Below are 20,934 nucleotides of genomic sequence, written 5' to 3'. Positions count from 1 at the left end.
CTCCTGGTTGTCTGTGTTTTATTTGGGAGCTTTAGAAGAGCCACTTCATGGAAACAAACATCTGATTAGGATTTAAGGAAACAGATTATTTAAAGCGCCCGCAGCAGGCACTACCTGGTCTCGCCACCCGTTCTCGCCACCCCTTTGTGACCCACCCTCACAGGCTGAGCACCTGCTTCACGCCAGTACTCTCCCCTTCTGCTTCTGCCACCATGGAAAAAGTGGCATGTGACAAATACATTTAAAAAAACTTGAAGTGGCTTTTCTGTTTGCTTAAACTCCATAGCAACCATTTTATTTTTTAATCACCTGGTGGTGATGAACATGTCAGTAATTTCTAGAAGAATTAGCTAAAGTAAGCTTTAGGTTTTCCTTGGTAATAGAGGTTTTGCCCCCATTACTAATATGTTCATATTGTATGTTATATCGTTTTGCACAGCTTGAGCCAGGGATCCATGTATTTACTTTTCAAAATATTGTGGTTAAATATATGCGAGCAACAGAGAAACATCAATTTTGTGAGGTTGTGAAGTTATATCTGTTCAGAATCTACAAACTTTAAAACAACATTTTTTTTCCAAAGTAGCTTTTCAGTGAAGCTCAAGAAGTTGGGAGAAAATCAATCCTCAGGAGGAGTTCAAGTTTCTATTAAAAATTATAATTTTTTGGAAAATTCAAGATGATTGTGGTTGTAAACCTGGCGGTGTGTGTGTGGTTGTGAAATTTTGTGCAAATCCCTCAAATAGAAGTTTCCTTTTCACACACAAAAATGTTACTGCCACAAAATGGCTGCCAAGCCATAGGTCCTGTTGCCATCCCATAATAGTTTTAAAACTTTCTTTGGATACCCCAACACGTGTGTTTTGGTTTCATAAATGGATTTTTAAAAAGTTTTGAGCCCAAAAGAGATTTTGGCCCCATTCATTTTTTGGATGGGTTCGCCTGCTGTGATGTCATCATTTTTTGGGGGGGGTTCACTATGCCTAAAACTCATTTTCACCAGGCACTAGTTGAGTTTTTCAGTTTGTAGCAGGGGTGACTTTGTCTCTCAAAGGCACAGTAAGACAGAAGAATAGCAAAACAATGTGGTCCTTCCAGTTCAGGAGTGCTGCTAGGCAATAATAAAATGATAGATAGATTCCACATGAGATTCTAACAGACTGGAGAATCTGTTTTTCTAACAGAGCAAGTGTTAAACAAGTGGGAGTCAGATTATAAGAACTTGTTTACCTGCAATAGTAGTTCCCACTTGTTTGATGACCAGTTTTTTTATGAAAATGTGCAAATCCAAAAAACTGCTTGAAGACAGTAGTATAAAAAATTTCTCTAAACTACCTTGACAAAGTGTTCTCTAGTATTTTAAATAATCGGTTATCTGAATATCTAGAAACAAACCAAGTCCTTGTAGAGGAGCAGAATGGATTCAGGAGAGATAGAGCGTGTATTGACAATATTTATGTTTTGTCCTCGGTGGTGAAAGCTAGACTGCAAGAAAGTAAAAGTACCTTTGTTTGTTTTGTGGATTTAAAAAAAGCATTTGACTTGATAAATAGAGATCTTCTTGAATATAAATTCCACATGTATGGTATTAATGGTAAATCTTATAAAGCAATTAAAGCTCTGTACAAGGCTCCATTAGCCTGTGTACAGGTGAATGACCTAAAAACAGGATGGTTTTCCACACCATTTGGAGTTAAACAAGGAGATGTTCTTTCACCAACTCTTTTTGCTATCTATGTCAATGATTTAGCTCAAGAAATTAAGAAAACTAACTTAGGTATTGATATTAATAATTGGAACTTGAGCATATTATTTTATGCTGATGATATTGTTTTGATAGCTAATGAGGAAATAAAATTACAAGGAATGTTAAATAAAATAAATGACTGGTGTGGACAAATGGAGACTCACTATCAATGGTGATAAAACACAAATAGTTCATTTTAGAAAGCCTTTTGTACCTCTAAGTAATTTTCTGTTTTATTTTGGTAAAACTACTCTTATGTATACAGATACTTATAAATATCTTGGTTTTGTTTTTCATTAAAACATGGTGTTCTCAGAAGGAAAGCAGCTGTTCTCAGATTCTGCTAGGAGGGCGCTTGGTGCAGTGATAAATAAGATGAAGGTCTGTCCTGAGTTGAGTTTTGACACGTTTAGTAAATTGTACGATGCCATGGTGGGATCTGTGTTATTTTCTGCTGCAGGAGTCTGGGGTTATGAAGACGCTCCTGAGTGTGATAAGGTTCAAAATAGGGCAATGAGATACTTTCTGGGTGTACACAGGTTCACCACTAAAACCGTCATAGAGGGGGACATGGGGTGGGAACCTTGTGTGATCAAACAAAGAGCAGAAGTTCTCAGATTATGGAACCGGCTGGAGACTTTACCCTGGTGTAAAGACGTGTTGAACATTCTGTCCCCTGTGAACCTACAATCATTATTTTTTAATTGTTTGAAATGTAAGATAGATAATGTTAAGGAAACTTTAGTTGGTTATTATGAAAAAGAATGGAAAATGAAACTGCCTCAAAAACCAAAATTACGAACTTATTTGCAAATTAAGGACAGATTTTCTGCTGAGCCATATGTTATGTACAACTTAAAAAGAGGACAAAGATCCTTGTGTGCTCAACTGAGAGCAGGAGTGCTCCCCCTACAGGTGGAAGTAGGGCGCTTTAAAGGCGTTCCTGAGGAGGAAAGACTCTGAGGTCTGTGAACTGCAAGTGGTGGAGGATGAATTTCAGTTTTTGTTTTATTGTCCTTTGTATGAAAAACAGAGACTTTGTATGTATGAGGTAATAGAAAAGAAATGTCCTGATTTGTTTTGGGTATCTGAAGATAACGTTTTACGTTGGCTTTTTGAAAATGAAATTTTTTGTTAGGCAAATTTTGTGTCAAAGGCATGGACAATAAGAATGGACACTTCGTACTCTGTTAGACTCTGACTAGGGGGGGTTATTGGATTTTTGTGATGGGCATGTTTCTATATGTTTTATGTATTTTGTCTTTCAGTGTCATATAAGCCCGTGTGGGCTGGGCACATTAGTGCATGACACTTAAATAAATAAAATCAATCAAAATCAATCAAGTTAGGAATTCACATTTTATAACAAAACATTGTTTAATTTTTGAAAAGTGAGAAGCAAGACATGAAGAAAAACACTACAAAGATTCCACTGAACAGATGAACCACAGACTGGTTTGTAAATCTAACAATTCCTAATGAAACAACAAAAACATCAATGAAATTAAATGTTAGCACACTCTGAAAGACATAAAAAGGTCACTTAAAGGCCAGTAAGTATTCATTTACTTTTTTAATAACTTTGAAATATTGTGATTTCAAAACATTGGTTTTCTTTTTTTGTTCTTAAATGTTTGACTTTTTTTTCTTTTTTTTTTACAAAATTGTTAATGAATTGAAATTTCAATCTGGCTTTAACTGGTGCACTTCACACTTTACAGTCAAGTAGAAAAAGGCCCAGTTTTTCACCTCGTCATACATGTAACATTGGGGCGGTAAATAGTCGTGTTTTCTAAAAGGAAATGCACAGAGAGGAATCTTTTATCTTGTGAAGTTTAAATTTGACGGGAAATAAAAACGGTAACTCCACTGGCTGGCATCACGACAAAAATGACAGCAAAGCTGCGACCTGTAAACCTGTAAGCATGCACGAGGAGAGCAACCGTTTCAAAAACAACTGGACTGGAATGGATGCAGGAAACTAACACTGCTTGAGCTGTTGCTGCACACACTTGAAGCATACATTTTTTTAAGATCATATCCACAAAAAAGAATGGAATGAATGGTAAAGCACCAATATGAGTCCAATGATGTCCTGCTGGTCTGCAGCCCCTCCAGAAGCCCACCTTTAAAGTACAATCAAGTTCAATCCAAACTAGCTCTCTTTTCTAGTTTTTGTCATCCTTCTTCTCGTCTTCAGAGGGATACGAGTGCCAGGTGAGTCTCTCTTCGTAGAAGGAGATGACCACTTGCGGACACTTGACGTTGGCCTCTTTAGCCGGCACCAGGTCGGCTTCATCTGAATTTTTCCTGCGGGGAGAACAAAGCACATGAATTAATTAACCTGGATCGAGAAAATACTGCACAACACTTTTAAGATGCCCTAAACACACAAACCATTTCATGAGGAACATGAGTTCTCCTGTGGAATCTGTGGCTCCGATGATCCTCTCTGGCTCCAGGCCGCGAGCAAAGCCCCTCAGCTTCTCAGTCTGAGCATCCAAGCATAAAATGCTATTTCAGTAAAGTAACTAATGAGGCAGCTTTATTTTCATCAAACTTCAGATGAATCCAAAACCCTTTACAGAGAAGAAAAACAAAAAGCCTGGCAGCATTAAAACAAAACCGTACAATTAAAAACAAAACATAAAAAGAAACTGTGGAACAACAACAAAGGAACCAAAAATGTATATTTAAATCAAGTCACAGTTGAGAACATAAGAAATGATCAGGAAGCAAGCGGAGCAGCTAAACGAACCCTCATTCTGTTTGGTTCTAACTCGGTTCTCCCAGCTCAGAGCTGTTTTTGTTTGTTTTAACACAAGTAGATTTGATAGGACTTAAACCCTGAAGGGATTTGTATTTAGAAAAAAAGAAAGAAGCCCCTCCCTGCTTGCCCAATGTGAACACTCAAATGCCCGGTAAGTGCGTCGTTTCAGACTGAGATAGTAAAAAGTTGATTTGGTTGTGGCCAAAATGTGAGCGTAAAACCCAAGTACTTCTTGTACTTCTTGTACCAAAACAATTACTTCTGTTTAACTAAAAGACGTTTGACTGCATCCAGGCGGCAGCAGAATCTGACGGGGGCTCGGTGACATCGACAGAACTTTGATATGAGAAGTGCGCAGAATCTGGAAACAATTTAAGATTCCAGAGTAGTACACTCACATCGTCTTTCTTCTTCTTTGATTTACTGTCATCTCCTTCTGCATCTCCTGCAGCCTTCCGTTTTCCATCATGCGCTGCTTTCTGGGACTGCAAAAACTCTGCTATCAAATCTGGACAATCCAAGTTGTCCTCTGGCTCCCATGTATTGTCTTCCCTGGAGATTGAGAAAGTAGAAAGATCAGTTAACCTACTGATGCCGCTTCTATCTCCTTTTTTTTACCGTAGACACTTACTCAGAGAAGCCTTTCCACTTGAGCAGATATTCCACCCTCCCTTTTACCACTCGACGGTTAAGGACCTTTTCCACCACATACTCTTCTTCCTCTTCCTCTTCTTCTGCCACATCTTCCGCCTTCTTGTCTTTTTTCTCCACTGCTGTCAGCTTGGCTTCTGTCAGGGTTCATCAGGGTAAACTTTCAGTGACCTCTGGCCCTTCAAACCTGTTATTTTTTTTGCAGCACCTTCAGGCACTAAGATTAACAAGCATCTTTACATGTTCAAATGTACTTGGTAGAGGTAATAATCGTCACAAAACCACCTTTTCCGCATACATGACATAATTTTTAAAAACACCTTTTCCCAAAATGACAATTAAACAGATATGTTAGAAAGTAAAGATATACACAGAACCTTCTGTAACAACGGGACCATCGTTAGAGGGTTCTGCAGTCTGGCTCATACTCGTCAGGTAGACCTGGGCACCCGCAGCTTCCTGGTAAATGTTAAGATTGTTGAGTGTTGAAATCAATGTGATACAATGAACATGAGGAAACAGGTCTGAACAGTAGAATTTCTTGAGAAATGTAGTCTATTTCCTTGAGTGCTGCATAAAAAGATGGTATCCCTTTTCAATAATGTAAAACTGCTTGCTGTTGTTTTAAGTTTATCAACATTTACTTACAGAAATGCACCAACTCAATTTTCTTAATATTTTAGTCTTACTAAACAAGTGTGTTGTTCCTCTTTGTGAACGGGTTTCTTTTATGAAGAAGTATTTCACATTTGGTTTAATATTTACCCCTTTGCAAATGACCCCCAACAATACAGATGCAAACACAATCTTGGTAATAATAAGTAGTAGACTTAAGGTTAATGCAAAGAAGCAATACGCAACCCTGCCAAGCAATTGCAGCCTAGCTAAAGTCTAATTAATTTTACAAAATTAATGTTGTATAATGATGAGATAAGAGCTGTAATTTTACAAGGAAAAAACCATACTTGTTGAAAAATAAAGTTGGTTATGTTAAGCGTTCATCCACATTACTTGCTGACAAAAATCGATCAGTGCAGCCGCTAATGGTGACGCTACAAGGCTTTGGTTTCTCGTGGGAATCCATATGCCTTAATGCCTTTGGACCTCTGCACCTAAACCGCCGCCGACAACATAAACAACGCCCCTTGTGGGTGTGTCCTGCAAATTCTTTTCAATGTCCTTATGCTCATAATAAGGCATTGTCGACAAAAGACTTAGTATTACGGTACTTTATTTGTGAAACCAAAGTTGGTGTGAGGGCTTACAATGTACTCTGCGTCTCTTATACTGAAACCCCATATTGGTTCTTTTCTTTTGTTCTTGTTTCTATTGTTCTTAGTAAACAGCCTTTTGTCTCATAAATTGATCACTTTAATCTCGCAAATTCTCAACTTATAACTTATAAAATGATAAATTTATTATCATAAAATACTGACTTTCTTTTTTAACTAAGAATTCTACTCATTTCTTTTCATTAAATTTTTATTTTTTTCTCTCTCTCACAATTCTACGACTTAAATCTCATAAATTACTGACTTTTTCCACATAATTTAATGACTTTATTCTAATAAAATTAGGATTCTTTTTCTCAAAAATGTACTTCTTTATTCTTGCAAGTGTATTATTTTTATGGTGGCCCTAATACTCTGTTGTAGAATTGAGTTAAAATCCCGGGAACTAGATAGTCCTGCACTTTAGTCTTTTAGGGGTTAGGGAGTAGGGAAGGAATTCAGCAACAAGGAGCATCGCTTATGTCCTCGGCAGTATAGTTGCAGAGGTCCAAATGCATTAAGGCATATAGATTACCATGATAAACTAAAGCCTTATGGCGTCACCACAGTGATTTTGTCAGCATGTAATGTGGATGGACGCATCACACAACTAACTTCATTTTCAAAGAAATTTGGCTTTTTCCTTTCAAACTAGCTTAAAGAACAAATAGTGCAAACTTAGCTTAGCTAAACAAGCAAGCATAATGCTAATATCAAGGTCAGGTGCCAAATTAGCCCAGAAAGAACTGCTAAAGGTCCATTTCAATGAGTTATATCGCTACAGGAGACATCATGTGATTCCTCATAGGAGGAGAGCACCGCCATCTTGGTGAGGTCCAGTCACTGCTGCAGTGCATGCATGTGAACACATTTTTTGCAAAAATTCATTGTGCGGGTTTCAGTGGCCAAAATCGGAGAAATTAGTCCACGAAGGAGGAAGGCATAACATTTCACAGGTACTATAATTTTTTTCTTTTAATGCTGCAAGGGCTTCATTAATAATGCACATGTTGACATGCATGATGCTGCAGGGCTATTACCAACATGCTGCATGGTGTGCGTATAATTTGCTGTCGACATAAATGTAAACTTTACTGTGTGGAACCTATATACAGTATACTAGGACTAGGCTAATATAGTTATATAGATTTATACATTTCTGACTCAGTGACTGAACTTTTCTTGAGGTTTCTAATGGATTCAGACTTAAGGAAAAAGTGGGCCTTAGCTGTCAAAAGAGCTAACCAGATGGATCACTGTGGTTACCAACTAGCAATACAATCTGGCTGGGTTCAAAACATTCTGTGGAAACAGATTTTGATAATACTGGCCAGGCTGTTCGCTTGAAACATGACACCATACCATCTGTGTAACACCAAATTGATCACTCAAATGATTCAGTAGGGTAAATCTATTGTTCAATTTTGGACTTCTTGTTGACTTATAATTGATTTATTATTGATTTATTATTATTATTTGTTATTATTATTGACTTATTTATTATTATTATTGTTGACTTATTTGTTTATTGTTATTATTTATTTATTTTATTGACTACCTATTGATGTCTTATTATTATTTATTATTATTGACTTATTTTTGGGCTTTTCTAAATAATTGAAATTACATGTCAAAGAGGTCTAAAACTTCTAAATGTTTAGAAATTATTTTAAAAAATTCTTTGTAATAATTTTTTTTATTAAGTCCTGCAACTATGCATTTTTCATTAAAGTTTGAGCTTTTTAGGCTAACTGTTTCTCTTTTTTAACAACAACAAATTATGTATATATATATATATATATATATATATATATATATTTGTATAAATATATTTTATAAAAGCTACTTAGATACCACTAAAGGCAATAGAACGCATTGTCATGTGGGTCCCGGTGACCTCACCAAGATGGAGTCGCACTCCGCCACCGTTGGCCAGGCTTCTCAAGCGGGCGTGTCTCCTCTAGAACTCATTGGTCTATATGAACTAAACAAGCTAACATGACACTACAATAAAACCTATTTCTAAATCAGGTAAATAAACTAGATGCATATTACTGTAATAAGCTAAAATGTGTGAAATACATGAATACTGAATTCACAGCACAAAGTGCAAAATGACTCATTCATGCTGAATAAAATGAATATTGCCTTTAATAATCTAATTAAGTGGTCATTGTTGAAACAGAAGCTTTCAGTATTAAATAGTTGGAGTTAATAAATTGAGGCAAATATTGTATTATAAAATACCATCAAAATTCAACAAACTACAGCTGTCCAGACAATAAGAGTCTAATAAAGTTAAAAAAAAGAAACATTTAAAACGGCTGAAGACGATTAACTATGAAAACTTTGAAAAAACTGAATATATTATATGCATTTCTATGTTTTACTCCAGCTGAGAGCAGCAGTAGGAGAAGATCTATTCCGAATCTTTCTTTCACGCATGAAGCAGTCTGGAGCAGTAATGCAACAGGACTCTGATGAAGTTCCCTTCCCATCATGGAGCTCTTGCAGCTTCTCATAAGTGAGGCTGCTGCTGAGCAACAGTGTCCGAGTCTGAGCTCTGAGGATGGGACAGGCCTTCATAAAAGGCAGCTGTCCATCAAAAAGCGGAACCGCTCCAGGAGCTTGATCCAACTGAATCTGAACCTTTAGAGTAAATTTGCACTAAAAGCACAAGACGCTGCTTAAACATTTTTTAATAAATGACAAGGATGATATGGTGCTGCATGACATTGAAAAAAAAAAAAGGTAAGATGCACACTGCTAGTTGTCATGGAAACAGTGGCACATGCAGTGAGAGGAGGCAGCTGTGATCCCTGCATCCTATTCAAAAAATATATAGGTTTGCACTTGTTTTAAAGAAAAGCTTAAATCATTTGAAGTACTTAAGAGAATACTGAAAAGATGGACTAAATAAAAACTACGGATTTTACATTTCTAAAGCTAAATTAAACGGAACAAAATAAACTAAAATGAAAAAATATGATATATCACAATCACTCTAAATTTAAAACATACATCATGGTAATAACAAGGTAGTTGCACAGGTGGATTTGGTTTTCAACCCAAAGCTGTTGCGCCTTCTCCAAGTAAAATGTACCTACAAAAACACGTAAGGAGGAAACACGGGATGTTTTGATCTCGTCGTGGTTAACTCTGAGGTCAGACTGGGAGTCCTGGCGGGAGTCTGATGCACCCTCGACCGAAAACAACTGGCGGCAGCTGCCAGCAGCTCTGAACGGCTCCAAAAGGGCAGCCAGACAAAACAAATCACACCACTTCACTCTTCTATGTTTGCATTGTCGCAGTGCTGATTGGCTCCTTTGTTTTAGGTTAAAAATGTGGTTTGTTAGCATTTAACGGAGGAAAGAAATCCGTAAAAAGCCAGCCGGGAGCTAACTCGTCTCCTCATCGCTTCAGTTTAGCGACATCTGCATGCAGAAATATGATGGTTACATTTGATTACGAAGTGTGTTTCCCAGGTCTCCTTCGGGAAATAGAATGGGAGGTGGCAGCGAGAATTCAATCGAGTAGGCTTGTTATGAGGGTTTTGATTTGAGCACATCATGTAACACAAGGCGTCTGGACGGGAGAATAAAGGGGAGACAACTCACCGTGATTTGTAATGTCAAACTTCCACCCGCACCAAATTACCACAACTGGACTGTGGCGAGCATGCAGTTGTGCAAAAGCTGCGCGGTTGTTTTGGTTGATTTGTTGTCGAAATGCGCCGCTAGCTTGACTACAGGGAAATGTGTCGTGTCCGCCCCTTCGTCGTCTTGAGAGAGAAGAAGAGACAACGTCCGTTGAATCCCGGCAGCACTGCTTCCTCACAGACAGAGCAGCGGGTGGATCTACGCGTCAACGTCACGTGGCCCTTTTTCACCTTATCCGTATGTTTTACAGATCTGCTATGTCAATGAGCAAGCATGCAGTGAGGTGAATGAATGGGACGGCCATGTGCGCATGCTCAGCTTTCTAAGGGTACCTTGATGCACTGGCACCCGTCAAGCAGATTGGGAGGAGTCCTGGCTGTAGGTGTGGATCTGTTTCATCAAATAGGGCCCACTGTTGAATTGTCAAACGTGTCTTAAATAAATGCATATACTAAACTAGAGAGAACATTTTTATATTAACACAAACTGTACGTTTTTGATAATTATAAAGATGCAATGGTGCAACTAAAACATTAAGCTTATGTATTGTTTATAAACATTTATTTTATAAATCTCAAATCAAGCCATTAAATTAAAAACTTAATATTTATAGTATATCTTCTTTCTTTTTTTTTGTTTACTTTTCCAGTCGAGCAGCTGAGCAAGCAGACATGAGCTGAAGGCCTTGTGTTTTTGGACAGATCTTACTATTGTGAATCTTCAGACAGACGAACTTTATATTTGTATAAACCCCTTTTGTATTTCAGGCTTAGCTTTTTTGTATATAATAATAATGTTTATATGTGTTTCTTGTTGGGCCGGATTGAAGGGGGGGGGGGGGGATAAAGAGTTAAGATAGTTAAGATGAGGGGGATAGAATGGGGGGTGGTTGATTATACAAAGTCACAACATATTTAGAGTATCACAAGTAAATAGCATGACTTAGTTCTCACATACACAAATTTACACTAACATTTACATAAGTATTTACAGGTTTTAAGTAAATTCATTTAAGTATGTTGATACATTAAGTATAGAAGACTTATCTAACAGGGCGCACCTCCTGAACTTAAGACATCCACACAGACAGGTACACACAAGGTTTACACATCCAACATCGTTGGGGAGGATAGTACTCTACTACGTAAGCTTACATACAGCCTCATGGAACTCCTGGACAAATCGAAGAACTCAATTATCATGTCTCTGACTGATCCCAAAAGAAGCTCATGCCGCTACACTTCTGCCCTGAGGAAACACTGAATACAGCGATTACCGTATACTCTTTTTAATTTTTATTCTTTGGTTTTTATTATGTATGCTGTATCTGTATCTTTTTCTATGGACCGCATCTGAGTCTGAAATAAAACTATTATATAGTAACAACAACATTGCACATGCCCATATTTGAACAAAAGTGAATTCGTAGGTGGGATGAATGAATGAATGAATGAATGAATGAATGAATGAATGAATGAATGAATGAATGAATGAATGTGTCTTTCTTGGAGTGTATTTGATCACATTAAATGCTCCAGCAATGGCAGGAGGCCCACTGACTGTGCACCCCAGAGCAGGCGCGTGCACTCATAGGGCCCCTAGGGGTGCTAGAGCACCTGCCCTTTCTGCCACTATTTAAACAGTTTGGGTTTGTATCTCCTTCCTTTTTCTTTTTCTTTTTTCATTTTATCAGAAGATGATCGTGAAGATGGATGTTATTGTTATCATTGTTGTTGCTATTTTTCGAGAGATCCTGCACCACAGTACACACTCCAGGACGATAGGTGGCGGAAATGCACCTAAATTGACAGATTTCACCCGTCAAGAAGAATCAGAAGAAGCAACAATACGCAGTGACGTAGGAGCTGTGTGTGAGTCTGTCTGACTTGCGAAATGGGGATATGTGCTGTTCAGGCAAAGAACCGAGAGCTCCTGTGTTTAAGGGTTTTGTCCTCTTGTGAAACGGAATATCCATGACCCCGGAAACATCGGTCACTCTGGAATGAGACGCTAACAAGCTTCATGAAAGTAAGTAACAGTTTTAGTTTGGATTAGCTTAGCAGAAATAAAATGATCTCCGGCGCTAGTAGTTGTTCTTGTTCTGTTTACAACAGTTTGGACCAGAAGCCATTTAACAATTAGTTTTCGTATTACAACATACATAATTGTATGTATTGATTGTGTACTTGTTAGTCTTTTATAGTATTGGTAAGTTTTCCTTTTAATGCACTTGACAATTTAATAATACAGATCATGATGGACTGGAGCAGCTAGCGTCGATTTAGCTGTTTCCTTTTTTTTATCGAGCTGAGTCAACACATTTGTTGATTTCTAATAGCGGATAAACTGCTGATCATGGGCCTAACAGTGAACTTCAGGGCTGCTCTTGTTTTGTTTTTGTTTTGTTGTTTAACATAGAAGAAAGTAACAACTCCGGTTTCGTTTTAGAGAACAGTTCTTCGACAGTCGCATCAAGTCGGTCTGACTGTTCCCAACCCCTTTCCTTGTGTTCTTAGTCTGAAATTCCGAGGAAATTCACACGCAAAGTACACAAATCAAAGTAAATAGTACTGTTATAGTCTGTGTCACGTGGTCTCTTCCTGAAAAGTCTTAGTTTTCTTTGTATGTAGTGCTGCTAACTTTAGAAAATACAAAATAAAGTTAAACCTTTTTTTTGAAAGGCTAGTTGTAAGAATAAAAAATAAAAATTGAGATTTTTAATGGTTACAGAAAAATTAAAAAGTTAGCACTTTATAATAGGAGTTGTTATAGATTGATTAGTGACAGCTGGCAGTACTGGTGCTCCATGAGTACTTTAAAGAAAGCATTCAGAGTTATGAATGAAAATCCTCTAATCCAGAAGTAATTTTTACAAAATAAATCTATCCACAAGAGTTACTTCTGGCTAAAAGATAACCATCATAATTGTGAGTCGGTTATATCGACCAGCAACCAGCTTCTCTTTTGGACATTGATTCTCCAGCAGTGTTGAGCACCAATCCGATTTAGTGAATCTTATCAATTGCACTTCTTTTTGCAGTGAATCTCTTGTTAGGATGATCAGGAATCACCAGGGAGATGTGAGTAAATTCTCTTTTCATTGATAAAACTTGATTCACATGCATAAATTGCAATTTATGCTTATGTTTTTGGTGAAAGTAATGCATAACCCTTTTCAAAACTTCCTCTTTTTTTACCTAAGTTCATAGCCATCCTCTGAATTTTAAGGAACTTTTTTTTTCTGTAGAAGAGGCACGCATTGTTCCATTTCTGCTAATTCAGTAATATGTAGCATAATACAGTTATGTAAATATCACAACTAAATACTCTTTTGTTAAATTGCTTGCTTTTTTTCCCAATGTAACTTAAACAAATCTTTGTTGTTGTTGTTTTTCCAGGAGTTTGTCGCTGTTCGAGTCCAAGACCCTCGCATTCAAAACGAGGGTAACTGGAATTCATACGTCGACTATAAGATATTCCTTCATGTAAGTGTTAACATAGAAAGGACAGAATGTTAGGTGGGGTCATTTTTTAAAACAAAATGGTAAGCTAACGCTGAATAACTCAAGATGTGCGTCAAACAATAATGATCTGCCTTGAAGGCAAAACCATGGATGCTTGGAAATTTAGGAGTTCTGCTCACTGTAATGGTATTCTAGCAGCCACGCCAAATAAATTGGTTACATTTGTTGTTTCAGGTCTTTTAAATGTTTATTTTTTAACAAAAGCAGTAACTTAATAGTTCCTAAGAGATCACTGCTTTTAAAAGTAAGGTTTTACTCTAGTGAGATGATACAAACATAGATATTTATAGAGCTTGTTTGTGGTTTACCATCTGCTGATTAGTCATCTGAATGATAATTTAACATTTCATGGATGCATGAGTAAGACTCTTAACCTCAGATGTATTTTTTGTATGAAAGTTACAAGCTCTATCTCAAATTAGATTAAAATAAATCTACCTAATGACCAGTTTTTTCTTTTGTCGGCCCAGACGACGAGACCACTTCATACATGTTAAAAACAGAGACATAATGTTGCACAAGGCTGTGTCAGCACATTTTGTGCTCAGTCGGATGTGCCGCGTGGTTGTGGAATCATGAAACGGCCGGAGACCGCATGTCCTCACGTGATCTCCCATCACGTCAAAGTTAATCTGTCTGAGACACAGTCAGCAGGCAGTTGTGTAAAAGAAATTTTTCTTCTGCCTTGAAAATCTGCTGCTTCACACTGACCTGCTGATAAAACTGCAGCCATTGTTCTGTTGAAGGAGCAAGCCGGCGAGCAAAATTATCAGTAGTGCGTAGCAAAAGAGCAGCAGATGATGGCGTCCTCTGCAGAAACTTCTAAGGCGTGCCTGTCTTTTTTCACTTAGTGAAAATCTGTTAGCGGATTTGTTATTTTTGTGTTGATTCCTCATGTTATAATCAAGCAAAATAAGTTGCATTAATGAAATAAAAGTTTCTGAGGAAGTTTTTGCACGAATAAATTTATTCACAAGGTCTCAAGTGGCAGCATTTGATGAGAGCGTCAGCGGACTCTCACACACAAGGAAAGATTGACACACGACAGTGCTTTTTGTCATTACCAGGTGTTTTCAAAAATATTATAGTTGGATTTAATAAATCGATCACTGTAAACATTTATTTTTTAGTTTCCTGTTTGAATTTACTTCTCCTTAAATCTCCTTAAGGACCCAGACAATTTAGGTTTTATCGGTAATTATACTGAGAAGGAGGGTCTAAGTTAGTTTAGAATTTACCTATTGAATTTTATGACTTCATGTTCTTTTCAATTTCCCCTTTTTTTATACAATTACCGGTATAAAGCCCCGTGAGACGACTATTGCTGTACTATTGGACTATATAAATAAAATTGAATTGAATTATAGATTGGTTAGGTGTCACGTTCCCTGAACGTTTTAAAATTTGGATAACAGAGCATCATCAGTCCTTTTCTTCAGCTTTTAAAGTGACGTTAACTTTCTAAATGTCATCACACGATGCTGTATCCGGTTTTATTTAACAAAGTTATAACCCAAAATGCAGAATTTAAAATGTTAGCACATCTTGTGAGCAGATTATGAAAACACCTCAAACTGAAATAATTGTGTTATTGATAATTGTAAGATCTTCTGATGTTGTAATGCAAAACATTTTACACTTAACATCATTTATTAGCATTTATTTTTTATCACAATATTTAAAGCTTTTTATTAGTTTTGGTGTCGTTTCCTGTTCAAGAACAGGAAGTTTTCTCGGTCAGACTGATAGACTCATGTCCAATTCCTGAACAGGATTTCAGTCAAAGTGGAAGTTATAGTTGTGTTTGTGAATACCTTGAGCTTAAAATGCTCCAACCATGACCCCTCCACCACCGTGCTTGACAGCCAGGTTTTCATGTTGATTTTCAGTCTGCTGGTTTAAAAGCCCTATTTCAACCAATTTTTATTATCTGTTTAAAAAGTTTAAAAAAAAGATATGATTTGTAATTATACATTTTAGTGTCTCAAAATGTTTTTTACAGAAGTGTGCTATGAGCTCAAATCAGAATCAGCGTAAAGTGAATAAAAAACAGATTTAGGGGGGACATTGAAAATTGGAAAACATCTTTAAACTTAAACGTACACAATATAAACTTGACAGAAATATTGAAAATGAGGAAAACATGGATGTTGAACTTGAAGACATACTGAAAACTGAAAAATGAAAAGACAAACCTATAAAGGTTTATTTGTAACAGCTTCTCTTTTGTATTTTCTTTTTTGTTTCGTCATTCCTTTCACTCCTCACTTTCAGTCTTCAATTTACTGCTTCAGTTTAGACTTTTTGTTTTGGGAGTTGACCATAATTTTATGTGTTGGTGTGGTTTTGAGCCTATTGGCTACCGGGACATGATTGACAGCAGGTGACAGACATTCTCAGCATTGGGCAGGACACTGAGCATCTTCTGTACGTGCCATCTCTCCCCTAATGTGGCGCACAGTAGTGTTAATGTTGTCCCAAAATTTGAGTTAAAAACAGTTTTCAGGTTTTCTTTTTTTACAATCTGGTTTTTTATTCACTTTGAGCCGATCGTGATTTGACTCCATACTGTTTCTTCCCTTGTTGGTTCTGCATTAAAAAGTAAAGACTTCTATATGTACACATGCATATGTATTAATCTATTTTCTTGTTTCAGACCAACAGTAAAGCCTTCACAGCCAAGACCTCCTGTGTGCGCCGGCGCTACAGCGAGTTTGTATGGCTGAAGAAAAAGCTGCAGAAGAATTCAGGCTTGGTGTAAGTCAGCAGTTCCTCCTTTTTCTTTCATTTCTGCAGCAAGGCATACATGCACTTGTTTTGCTGACAACTCGACACTGCAAGACAGAGTTAGTGCTGCTAAAAGACAAGATTACAATCAAGTATGTCTTTTTACATTTCCTGTTACAGACTGTTTCAGCAAACGTTGTTTCTGAACCACGGAAAGTTAGTAAAAACATTATGTAGCAGGAAAAAAAATGAGGTTAGTGTTAAAACATTTAGCTTTATAATTGAAAGGAAGAGTTAGTTTTTTTAAAAACGGTTTCAGTCATAGAAGCTTTTCTCAAATGATCAGATGTGCAACAATTAATTTTAGCACAATTTGATTTGTGATTTGATTGATGGTTGCTGATTAGATTCACTTTCAATTTCGGTTCATTTCGGATCCAATTCACTGATCTAAAATCTTTAGCCAAAACTTCAACTAGTGTGACTCAGAGATTAATACCTGATACTGAACAGTGCAGGTGACCTTTTTTCAGATTCCTTCTATTTCTTTCAAGATAATCAAGTGTTAATTTAATATTTCATTTGATTTTATTGATTTATTTCAAGCATTGTAGTAAAAAAAGTCACTTAAATCACATTTTGCTTGTTTAAATATAGTGATCATTAACTTAAGTCAAATAGAGCTTGATTTACTGCTTGAAAAGGAGTAAGAAGAAGTGAATTTATATAATCCCTCCCTTATGTGTACAAATAAGCAAGTAAACAAGAAAGAATGTCAAATCCATTTGATTTTATAATGGTTTAGGCCTTAGACTGATCAATGTGGTTGGATAATAGGAATTGAAATCAATTCACTCATTAATGATTATTTGTCACTCCCCTAAATATTAAACAAATATTATACAAATAAATAAAATGAACAGGTTTACTATCCATGGAGATATTTACTAAAATGTGTGCAATTTAGTTTATACTGATATATTAGTGCCCCATCCATAAACCTTGTTTTCTTTTTTAGTCCAGTCCCAGACCTCCCAGGAAAATCCTTCTTTTCCTTCAGCAATGAGGACTTTCTGGAAAAGAGAAGGAGAGGACTTCAGGCTTTCCTAGACAAGTGAGTTGTGGGAGTTACATTTTTGTGTTTTGGTTGCCGTCCGGAAAAACCAAAGCGGCTTCATGTCTGATGGTTCCCGCCTGCAACAGGGTGGTACACATGACGGTATGTCTGTCGGACAGCCAGCTCCACCTCTTCCTGCAGACCCAGCTGACGCTCAGCCACATCGAGGACTGCGTCCAGGGCCTCACGCCGTACTCTGTAATGGACGCCATTCTCACCTACGCCTCATCCAATCAGGGGCTTGCTCAGGCTCAGGAGGAGGATGCCTTCAGGGAGCCCAGCTTGACCGTTTCTTATGAGTCCATGGAGAGGTAAGGAGGCGGGGGGGCCTCATATAATGACGGTGATAAGGAAGGAACCCATCAGCTGAGCATCACTCACCGTGCCTACACTTTATTTAAGGCACTTCATGAATAATTTCTGCCTCTAAATGTCAGTTCTATTATGAACTGAAATTTTCATAAGCTACCTATAACTACATGTAAATGGTCACTCGGGCAAATCCTTGTTTCAAACGAGACATACAGACTTTGTAAAAAAATATTTCCTCAGCCTTAATGAAATGTCTTGGATTTAATCAAAACTGGATTATTTTAAAGCTCTGAATTTACAGCAGTCTTAAGAGTGGATGGTTTTAGGCAGCTAAATGGACTTTTTTTTTACTGGAACTCGAGGACAACAGTGTAGTTTTGATTGAACTTTTTACCTCAAGTTACAAATTTAACCTGGTTTTAATGAAGATCTAAAAATGTGGAAAATCTGGATATAATTAGGCCCCTCACACCCCGTTTTTTTCTTTTTAATCCTTCTAGTTGTCAGTTTTGTAAAGTTTTTCTTTCCCCTTTATCACTCCACAGTCCAGCTCCTCATCAACCAAGCCTCCAAACCAGCACAGGGCTCATCCCTGAGCCCCCCCACAGCCACGACTCCGATCCCCTGAAGGATCTATTGGAGGTCCCTGAACAAAAACTAGACAAAACTTCACCAAAAGTTTCAATACAGATTTCTCAGAAAAGCGATCGCCTTGAAGCCGTTGTTGAAGATCACACAGAGGTGACCTTTTATCTGGGAAACACCCCTGATGATGGGAACTGCCTAATGCAAACACCAGTGGAGGTCTACTCGCCAATGAAGACCGGTGGCATGGTCGGTTTTAGGGACGAGAGCTGGATTCAAGGGAATGGCGAGGATCCAGACTGTGAAGGAAAGGAAAAAGCTGAAGCTAGCTCAGATTTGAGGTGTGTTTACAGTGAAGAAGTAGTTATGGAAAATGGTGTTGAAGCTCTAGGAGATGTTTTAGAAAAGCAGCCTCTGAACAATGAAGAACACAAAGGTCCACTTTTAAATGTTTACTCCAACAGAGAAGAAAGAGCCGAGAACAAACAAGACGATCCATCAGAAGGAAAAGAGGAGATCTTCCTTGAGGCAGAAATCATGGAGAAGAATGATCCAGTGATCCGTGTGCCAGAATCCGATGCTGGCTGCAACAACACCTTTCAAGAAAATCACGAGGAAGAAGACGGGGAAGCGGAACTGATTGAGACTAAAGATGATAGCAACGAGAGCATCCATTCACTCTCATCTTGTGACGAGAGCATCATCAAGTGCAGCGAGGAGCACAGCCCTTGTGAAGAGGCCGAGGACCTGATCCAGGCTGTCAGCATCTATGAGAAGACATCTATGGAGGTGTGTTCAGAGGTTGATGCATCCTGCATGAACATGTTGGACCTTCACGTGAACGGCTGCATCCTTGAAAAAGTGAGCCCAAACAATGAGGACCTGCAGCTTGTAACAAACATGTGTAACCCCCCAAATGTTGAGCCAGCTGTAGCTGAGGGAGATTGGACTGAAAACGCCGACTTTAGCATCTTAGGAAGCAGTTGTGGGCCTGGATCCACTGATAGCAGAAACACAGAGCAGGGAACCCTGTCCTCGCGGTCTTTGGATGCTGCAGAGGAGACTCGAGAAGTTGATGTCAAGTCTGGGAGCTGCGGCCACATTTGATAAGGGCTCTGCAGCAGAAACCACAAATCCTGAGATTTGTCCTGAGCCAAAGATACATCAAGTCACACAAACACAACTGGGGCAAATGTATGTTTATGTTACAAAAGGTATTTATTTATTGTCCTAGTCAAAAAACACATGTTTAGCTACTAAAAACAACACATTCAAAATGATGCCCTCTCGTAGTTAATTTCCTGACAGCTCGGCTATTTGGCTCTTTGACCAGCAGAGGGTGCTCAAGTTCACTGAAAAATACTCCACAAAGAGCGAGCTCAGTCTCTCCACGTTCCCTAGAATTTTTAAGCTGTTTTCCTTCTCAAATTTTGATTTATTAACAAATATCTGACAAGAATAAAATTCATTTAATAATAGTTTTTAATGTAAAAGAAAACAGACAGTTATTCTTTAAATCCAAAACATTAAATGGCCGTGAAATAATATTTTAAGCACTGAGCTTCAACTAAATTAGGACATTTCAAAAAGATTGTCTTGCTAAATGAATGGATCGTCTGTTAGGTTTCCCCCAGATGGAGCAAGCACCTATTGAAATAGGCACAATTTTAAAAAGATATGAATGTGTCCCAAGATTATTTTAGCTCTTTTTTGATGCTCAGAACTACACGTTATACGAATAAATTAGAAAAAGATAAATAAAAACCTAGGGCAATTTTCTGCATTACATTTTTTTATTTGAAATCCATCTCAAAGGCCTAAAAACCCAAATTTCTCAGGTAATTTAGGCCTAAAAACCAAAAAGGTTGTGTTGTATTTTAAAACGTAAAGATTTTGTGCAGACAGTTTCTCAAAAATTTTGAGTTTTCTGACCTTTTTTTTAAAAGTGAAATCAGTAAATATTACTGTTTATAACCATCCTGGTGGATCTAAATTATAGTTCAGTCCGATGCTCATTCAACAAAGACAGCCTGACCAACTTCTGGTGGGATGGAGGGAAATGGAGTTAAAAAAATTACAAATAAGACACATGTAATTTGACTTTCATGGGTTTTCTGAAAAAGCAGCAGGTGACGTTTGTAAAGCAGGAAAACTGTGTGATGCCGATGTGACAGTTTTAGTGAGGATGTTTGGCTTTTTCCAGATGTGTGTACCTGCAGTCCTTGTTTCTGACCCCTCCCTGACAAAAAAAACTGCTTCTTATACTTAAGAAGGGACCCTGAGATAACAACACTACTATATGTTTGTTGGGAGCTCTTTTTGTCTTTCTTTCACTTTGTTTTTGTCATAAAGAGAATGGATTTAAGGAAACCAAACATCTGTTTTACAATGTGGATCTACAAGGGTAATGTTAGCTTTTTGAGTGACTGTATCCATAAACAAATGTTTAAGGTGGTTTATTTCAAATAAATCAGTTTTCCTCCATCTTGTATCTTCTTTTACTGCTTAAAATTCTACGCATTCTATAGAAACATCACACAAACTTGGAACCTTTCTTGTGGTTATTAATAA

At 37.5% G+C, this 20,934-nt stretch overlaps 2 protein-coding genes across 4 annotated transcripts; one reads left to right on the top strand and one right to left on the bottom strand.

Moving 5' to 3' along the window:
* Nucleotides 1–3,105: 3,105 nt before the first annotated feature.
* On the bottom strand, nt 3,106–10,411 carry cbx1b (chromobox homolog 1b (HP1 beta homolog Drosophila)). Its single transcript, XM_004080649.4, has 6 exons — nt 10,057–10,411; nt 5,546–5,627; nt 5,149–5,305; nt 4,916–5,069; nt 4,145–4,239; nt 3,106–4,057 (listed from the first exon to the last, which is right to left on the bottom strand). Exons 2-6 carry the CDS (start codon nt 5,592–5,594, stop codon nt 3,916–3,918), a joined length of 597 nt encoding a protein of 198 aa, XP_004080697.1. The 5' UTR covers nt 5,595–5,627; nt 10,057–10,411; the 3' UTR covers nt 3,106–3,915.
* Nucleotides 10,412–11,925: 1,514 nt separating this feature from the next.
* snx11 (sorting nexin 11) lies at nt 11,926–20,847 on the top strand. 3 transcript variants are annotated; one of them, XM_020711942.3, is made up of 8 exons: nt 11,926–12,126; nt 13,139–13,178; nt 13,497–13,583; nt 16,279–16,379; nt 17,368–17,463; nt 17,553–17,777; nt 18,324–18,704; nt 18,828–20,847. In XM_020711942.3, the coding sequence occupies exons 2-8, from the start codon at nt 13,155–13,157 to the stop codon at nt 19,468–19,470; spliced, it is 1,557 nt and encodes a 518-aa protein (XP_020567601.1). In that variant the 5' UTR covers nt 11,926–12,126; nt 13,139–13,154; the 3' UTR covers nt 19,471–20,847. The 3 variants fall into 3 exon arrangements, with proteins under 3 accessions (XP_020567601.1, XP_078793908.1, XP_004080726.1); XM_078937782.1 differs by having other exon boundaries at nt 17,586–17,777; nt 18,324–20,847; XM_004080678.5 differs by having other exon boundaries at nt 18,324–20,847.
* The last annotated feature ends 87 nt before the right edge of the window (nt 20,848–20,934 follow it).

The sequence above is a fragment of the Oryzias latipes genome, chromosome 19, assembly GCF_053564925.1.
Source record: "Oryzias latipes strain Hd-rR chromosome 19, Olatipes_Hd-rR_3.1".
NCBI lineage: Eukaryota > Metazoa > Chordata > Actinopteri > Beloniformes > Adrianichthyidae > Oryzias > Oryzias latipes.
The sequence above is the reverse complement of the archived record's forward strand: the minus strand, read 5'-3'. Positions and strand labels throughout refer to the sequence as shown.